The sequence below is a fragment of the Parus major genome, chromosome 7 (assembly GCF_001522545.3).
Source record: "Parus major isolate Abel chromosome 7, Parus_major1.1, whole genome shotgun sequence".
NCBI lineage: Eukaryota > Metazoa > Chordata > Aves > Passeriformes > Paridae > Parus > Parus major.
The window spans coordinates 572,318-579,956 of NC_031776.1; the positions used below are offsets into that span (position 1 = coordinate 572,318).

Here is a 7,639-nt window from a genome sequence, read left to right on the forward strand (position 1 = left end):
GTTTCCCAAGATTCAGTGTCACCTGTGCATAGGATGGTGGTCCACAGTCATGGTGTTTCCCAAGATTCAGTGTCACCTGTGCATAGGATGGTGGTCCACAGTCATGGTGTTTCCCAAGATTCAGTGGCACCTAGGAAGAGCGGCTCACGAACACGGTGCTTTCCAGGATTTAGTGTCCCCTGAGGGTTGTGGCCCAGGTGCATGACGTTTCCTAGGATTTGGTGTCCCGGGGGCGTGGTGGGCACCCAAGGGCGTGGCCGGTGCCCCAGAGCCCCGCCCCGGGCGCGGCGCCGCAGCCGCGGCCGCTGCGGAGGGCACGGCTGCTGCCCGGGGATGTACGCCGGCAGGAAGAGGAAGAAGCCGGTGCCCAAGAGGTGAGTGCAGTGAGGAGGCTCCCCCTGGCCACCCCCGTGCGTGGGACCGGGCAGCGCGGTCCCGGCTGCTCGTGGGGAAGTGCCCGGAGCCGCTGTGGTGCGAACGCTGGGCGAGCAGAAGGGAGCAGCGTGCTCGGCTTACTCGGTTCTGGTCAGGCTTCATTGGAGATAACGCTGGGTCGGCTCTGGCACGGCGCTGGGAGAGCAGGAATCCTAAAGATGTTCCTGCATCCCGGTGAGGAAGCTCGCCAAAGAGTTTGAGCTGCTCAGCAGTGATTTGCGGGCTGGGCTGTGGTTTGGTGCCCGCCTAAATCGAACATGCAGCAATTAGTAATTAGCAAAACATCTCGACTCCTTAATTGTTAATTATCACGCTGCTCCGTAGCTGTTGCATAACGTCCTCCTCGGTGTGTTCCCGGTGTTTCCTGCCTCCCTCGCGCCTTCCCCCACTCCCAGGTCCCCCCAGCCTGTTTAAGCTCAGCTTTTCCAGGTGTGTAGGAACTAAAGGTGGATATACATTAATGGGAGGCTGTGGAGGGGGGACGGGGATGAGCTGAGTCCAAGCCCGGGAGGGGGAGGGAACAGCAATGCTTTAAACCTGTGGTGAGGTGACCCTGAGCCTCTCTTGGGAATTCATTCGGGAGTCCTGTTGTGGAACACGAAGGATGGCTGTTTTGCCACAAACCTGTCTCCTGCTCATCTCGGAGTGGCGATTCCAGCCCTCTGGCAATCCAGCCTGAGGGTTCGGGCTGGATTTGTGTGGCTCGGGGGAAAGTGTCTCTTTGGAGTGCAGAAGGGACCTCATTCCCTTGTTCCGCAAGGTAAGCCTTGGGAATGGGAATAGGAAGAGATTCTTTTTCTCTGTGATGGGTCGGATCTTGGAACAGGATCCTGCTGGGAGAGGCCAAGTGGAGCAGGGCTGGTGGCAGTGGGATGTGCAGCCGGCCGGAGGGGACAGGGAGGATGGGCTGAGGGGCTTCTCCAGCTCCTCTGCAGTTTGCTCAGGGCTTTTTACTTAAAAAAAACCCAACAAAACAAAAAAACCCACAAACCCACAACAATTAATAAGAATTAGGAGACAATAGATCAGCTCAGGCAAAATCCACTGTTGGGAATAATCTCCCTTGGTACTTGCCAGCTTGCAGAGGGGATCCACTTCCTATTGGGTTACTGTTCAAAGAGCAGCTGGGGAAAAACAAACCCCAGCAGCATCACAGCCTTTGCCCCTCTGGGAGCTGAGCTTTCAGCACAGGGGCCACCAGCTTCACCATGACCCCCGTGGCACCAGCTTCATAACCATGGGGCCAAAGGGAAGGGAATTTCAACAGCTTTTAAATGTCTAGAGCAAGCTTCACTGTTTCCATGAGGTATTTCCTCACTGGTATCCCCCCTCTTAAGGCTGGCCATGGAACCTGCTGCCGCTGGGATGTGCAGGAGCAAAGGTGTTGGGGTGTCCTCCTTGGGGTGACTTGCTGTTGGTTGTGTCACTCTGTGTTCCTCAGCCAGAGGATTTTCAGTGTTTGGCCAAGCTGTCCCAGTGATTCTGTTACACCTCAGTGTTTTACACACTGCCATGCTCATCTCCAGTCTCATTTTCTCTTCTTCCTGGCTGTTTGGGGCTGGATTTGGATGGTGAGTGGCCAGAAGACTTTAAAGGATACCTGAGGAATCTGAGACAAATTTTCTTCACTTTTTTTTTTTTTTTAATCAAAGGAAAACTATTTTCATTTTTCTCCTTCCTGGTGTGTGTCAGTGATTTCAGAAGTGTTTAGACTTTCTAAGAGCCCTGGTGCCAGTGTGTTTTACCCCATTTGCATGGACTAGTTTGGAACTGGGCTGTGCCAGCCTCCCTTGTGAGAGGGAATATCCCTCCTGATGCTGCTCTTACAACCCAGCAGGCTTGAGATTTCCTGGGGAAATGCTGCAATTTTCCACTCAGCCTTAAAAGACCTCTCAGTCTCTCTCTGAGCTGTAAATTCAACAGGCACCCCAGTGCATTTCATTTAATGCTCATTTCCTCTCACATCACACATGCGAGCAGCCCTGCCAGATGAGATTGGAGAGGGGCTGTAGAGGAGAGAGCTTAAATTGCTGGTAAATACTAGCAAATCCTGTTATCCAAAGCTCCTTCTTGAAGTGAGGATGCCTGCAGAGAGGGAGTTTGTGGTTAGACAAATTACATCAAACCAAACGAGATGCATCTTAGGGGATGCAGCCGAGTGAGATACAGAGCTTGGGGGGACTGAGGGGTTTGTCTTTGAGCTACGAAATTCAGATTGGCATTAAAAAATGAAGGACACAGGGTGACATCCAAGTCTCATTAAAGTTACTAACAGAGCTCTTACTGCTGTGCTGGGATTTTGGCTAAAATAACTGCAGCTCACAGAGATGGGACCTTGTGTAGGCTTCAGGCTGCTCTCCTGGACGCTGTTCCTTCTGCAGAGGGTTTCCCCCAGGGCCCAAGTTTGGCATCAAATGCTGGTTTAATTTGGAAATGCCCATCTGAAAGTCAGAAATCACAATATTGGAAGAAAACAAAACTTTTTCATCATTTCATTTAAAGACAGCTTTTTTCAAAGTGCAGTGCCCTAAACCACCCTTTGAGATATCCCTTTGTTTGAGTCATAGAATCCCAGAAGGGTTTGGGTAGGAGGGGACCTTAAAGCTCATCTCATTCTGTCCCATGACTGCCCCATCCCTGGAAGTGTCCAAGGCCAGGGTGGACAGGGCTTGCAGCAGCCTGGGATAGTTGAATGTGTCCCTGGAATGGCAGGAGGTGGAGTGGGATGGGCTTTAAGATCTCTTCCAACTCAAACCAGTCCGTGATTCTGTGATTTCTAAGAGGAGCAGGGTGTGTGTGGAAAAATCTTAACCATTTCACTCTTGTGGCTGAACCAAAGCTAGTGCTGGGTTTGGAAAGAGCCTGTTGGACAATCCCAGTTTGATTAATCTCTCCTCTGCCTCTTCCAGCCCCAAACCACCTCCTCCTGAGGGTGTGAAGTCCAACCCCTCCAAGCGACACCGGGACCGGCTGAACCAGGAGCTAAACAAGCTGACAGGGCTTCTGCCCTTCCCCGAGGATGTGCGCTCCAGGCTGGATAAACTCTCCATCCTCCGGCTGGCCGTGGGCTACCTGAAGGTGAAGAGCTACCTGATGGGTGAGTGTCCCTGCTGGGAGTGGGGAAAAGCCCCTGGGATCAATCCCCACTGCACAGCTCATGTCCCACCCCAAACTTTGGGATGGGAAGTTGTGTTTCCTGAAGGGTGCGTGACGGTGAGTTGTGGGAGCAGGACTTTGGATGTCCATACTGGCAGGAAAATGTCACCATGGATGGAGGGAGCAGCTTGGAGGCATTGCCAGCAGCTGAGACCTCCTGCAAAGTTTGTCCATCTCATTAGCAGCCATCCTTTATGTCCAGAACCTCTCCTGTGTCACATTCCCACCACCGCGTGGAGAAGAGACAGAAGTGGGTGAAACACCCACCTCTTGTGTACCATTGAACAGCAACATTGCCCTCATCTAACTGGAATGGCAACTCAAAATTAAATTAGTTAAATAATTGAATGTTCATAATATAATATATTACATGTTCCCTTTTATTCTATTTCATATTCTGTATTTCCTTATTTATTCCGTATTTGGTATTCTTATTTTTATATATATATATAGTTCCTTATATATAGTTCCTTCTTCCTCCCTCCCTATTCTTCTTCAACCCTTCATTATTATTATTATTACAGTTACTGTACATTTAATAAATTATAACATTATATATGGTTATATATGGAGCCTGGCTGGGGGGAGTCACCACATTCCCAGGAGTCACCAGCATGTGTGGACAGGGACATGTTCCCTCTCCAGTGACTCGGGCCTGATGGAATGGGTGATGGGCACTGGGGAAGGCAGAGCTCTGGGGCAGGAAGGCAGCAGCAGCTTTTTCTATTTAGAGGCTCTTATTGTCTTCTCCCTTCCGCAGACTGGATAAACTTGGTTCCCTTGGCTTTTTCCTCATGCCCACTCCTCTGGGCTCTCCCAGGGCCCTCTCCAGCTGGGATGCTGGGCTCCAGGAGCAGACTCCTGTGCCAGACTCTCCAGATGGGACCTCTGAGCAGGAGCTGGTTCCCTCTGGATGTGCTCAGAGTGTGCTTCCCAGCATGAGAGCTGCTCTGGGAAAGCATTTGCCATTGCAGGGGTTGTGGAGCCCTGTTCTTCCAGGCCAATTATTCCCATCTGTCTGCTTGCCTGTGATTTCCAGCTCCTTCCCCTTGCTCTGCCCTGAAGTTCATCTTGTTTGACTTCAGATCGTCCCAGATTCAGCAGGGTCAGCCTGGCTCTCGGGTGTGCCTGATGACCCGTGCCAGCTGCAGGTCACAACACAGCTGCTGGTGTGTCCTGCTGGGCATTTTGGGGGGACATGGTGGTACCCCTTGTGCTCTGCTTTTTTCCTCAGGTTTGTTGTCCTGTGCTTTGTGCAAGCTCCTCTCCTGCTGCAGGAGAGTGTGGCATCACCTGGTGAGCATCCCTACCCACTCCCCATCGCAGCCCAAGCCCGGCCTTGTCTCCAGGCAGGAGGGAGATGGATGTTTTGAGAGAGCAATAATTGCCTTATCTCCAGGCAATTGAGAGACCAATTGCACAGTGGGCTCAGGGTGGTGCCCTGAGGCACCTTTTCTCCTTGTGCTGTGTCTCTCCAGCCCTAGAGTGGAGCTTCCCAGCCCTGTCTGCAGCTTGTCTGGCTTCTAACAGCAGGAGAAACCTGAAAAGAGGCTTCCAGCCTTCTCCATCTTCTCTGGCATTTCTGAGGTGTGGGTACTGTGTGCCTCTGGCTTGGGAACAGACCTGTTTAATGGGGTGTAGGAAGCCAGGCATCAGGGTTTGGGGTGGGACAGAGCAGAGGACAACCACAGTGGGTGTGGGTGCTGGTATCACTGCTTCCACAGTGGACACGAGGAAAGGGACTTGTCATCTGCGTGGGATCCTGGCTTTCATTGCAGGGTAGTGACTCACTTCATCATCCTTGGAATCTGCTTTGCTTTTAAATGTTCTTCTCTGTGCTTTAATGAGAAACCAGGCTAATTAGTAGTTTGCTGGAAATGCCAAGCTTCAGGCCTAGAGAAGGAAGCTCTCAGAGCTCCCTCTGCACCTCCATGGGCTGATTCGTGGTGTGCACACCTGTAACTCCTCTGTGCCCTGGGGCAAATGCTGCAGGTGTTGCACAGCTCTCTGCTGCCTGGGATCTGTCTTCCTTGAGCAAAATCAGGGGGCTCAGAGCTTGTCTCCCCAAGCTTTGCCCATTGGGCACAACCTGTGGGCGATGCTGGGTAGCGGTGACAGCTCTGGCGCTATCCCAGCCTGCCTTAAAGGCACTTGAAAGGTTTTGTCACTTGGGTAAACAGTGGCTGAACCTCACTGCCAGACTTGTGCTGAGTTCTGTCTGCAAACCAATTTGCAGTGGTTGCTACTTGGGCCTATGTCTGACAGTCTCCCAGACAAATCTGGAGTGACTTTGCTGATGCCTGTCTCTGAGAGCAAGTGCCAAGGAGAAAAGCTTGTGTTGCCGACTGCCACGATGCTCTGGGCTCTCTGCAATGTGACAGGAGCCTCACGGTGTAAAGAGGGAGATCTCACAAAAGCTTGGGTGGATTTGAGTGCTGAGTGGCTCAGAAAACCTCCAGCTAGCTGGAGAGCTGTGCTGGGGTTCGTTTCCTACTGTTCCTGTAACAAAGGAAGCAGATGTTGGGGCTGCATATGTGGCTCTGCTAAGGGCGAGCAATAAAATGGGGCTTAAAATGCTGGCTGAGATGGAGAGACTGTGATTAGGGAATGTGCTGCCACGCCTTCTTCCTAGGACACCAGGCAGGGAGATCGGCAAGAGAGGGGATCACAGAGTCCCAGACTGGTTTGGTTTGGAAGGAAGTTCATCCAGTGCCACACCCTGCCATGGGCAGGGACACCTCCCACTATCCCAGGGTGCTCCAAGCCCCATCCAGCCTGGCCTGGAACACTTCCAGGGATCCAGGGGCACCCACAGCTGCTCTGGTAATCTGTGCCAAGACCTCACCACCCTCACAGCCTTCCCAACATCCAACCTAACCCAATCTCTTTCAAAACCCACGGAAAACCCTGTCGTGGTGTGAGACCACACTCTGGAGTCTGGCAAAGCTTGAGATACCTAACAGCTCCTAGCAAACAGTGAAGAGTGGGCTACCTCCCCATCCAGCTGACCTGGCTGGAGCAGGGGCTGAGCTGAGGAGGTCTCACCAGGTCCTTTCCCACCTCTGGTGCTGGTTTCAGTGGTTCCCTCCCCAGTTCTCTGCTGCAAGGCAGCTGGCAGCAGGTCTCCCTGGGTAATCTCACTGTAGCCAACACTAAATTAGCTTTTTTATTCATCTCCTTGTTGTTTGTTGCTACCATGGGCCAGAGCTGCAGGGGTCTGGGCCTAAAGGAACTGAAACAATGAAAGGAGTCAAACTCAAATCTGTGTCTGGGTGAGATCCTGCAGGGATGTGTGGGATGGAGATTTGCAGCAGCAGGTTTGAGAGGCTGGTGTGGTCTTGGGGATGCCAGCACTCCCCAGGGCATTTCAGTGCTCCTCAGAAAACACAAAATGACTTTTCCTAGTAGTTTATAATCTGTAGGTTTGGCATTTGTCTGTTTCACTTGGATGGCACAAGCCTGCTCTGCATGGCACCGTGCCTTTGTTAAACAGCTGAGGCAGAGGTTGATGCTGATTTGACTGGGTTTGGGATTGGATCCAAGAGGAAAACAGTTGTGCGTGGCTTGGTGTTGCTGGAAGAGCTGGGAGCTCCTGGTTTTTGGATGCCAGGCACCTCTGGAGCCTGTTCAAAGAGAAGTGTTTGCTATGGATGAAGCTTGTCAACTCCCCTCAGTGTAACCCAGTCTGTGAGGGGAGCACTGGCTCTGGGGTTGTTACCAATAACTTTTTATTTTCAGTGCCAAATCCGTGCCAGAGGCAAGGGATGTGTTTTAGCCTCCATGGCTGCGTTGCCATGTTTTTCTTTAGGAATGTGTTGGGCAAAAAAGTGAAGAGATTAGATGACTTTGCTCCTTTTTCCTTCTTTCTCCTGCTGGAAGTTTTTCCTCCATCGCAGGGCTTAGGAACCTCCTTGCAGAGGCAAGAAAGCCAGCTCATAGGGAGATGCTTTTGGGGATGTGTGGGCTACATCCTGATTCATTGATGCTGGAAACTGCTGATCCGGTGTCTCAGTTTTGGAAGACAGGTGTCTGCTAGGAAGGGCAGTGT

General features: G+C 51.9%; 1 protein-coding gene across 1 annotated transcript in view; it reads left to right on the top strand.

Moving 5' to 3' along the window:
• The first annotated feature begins 286 nt into the window (after positions 1-286).
• LOC107207636 (aryl hydrocarbon receptor-like) overlaps positions 287-7,639 on the top strand; it is a 20,715-nt gene continuing 13,362 nt past the window's right edge. Inside the window, exons 1-2 of the mRNA XM_015635121.3 lie at positions 287-374; positions 3,345-3,532. Coding sequence (XP_015490607.2) covers positions 334-374; positions 3,345-3,532 — 229 coding nt within the window. The 5' untranslated portion in view covers positions 287-333. The remainder of the gene's footprint in view (positions 375-3,344; positions 3,533-7,639) is intronic.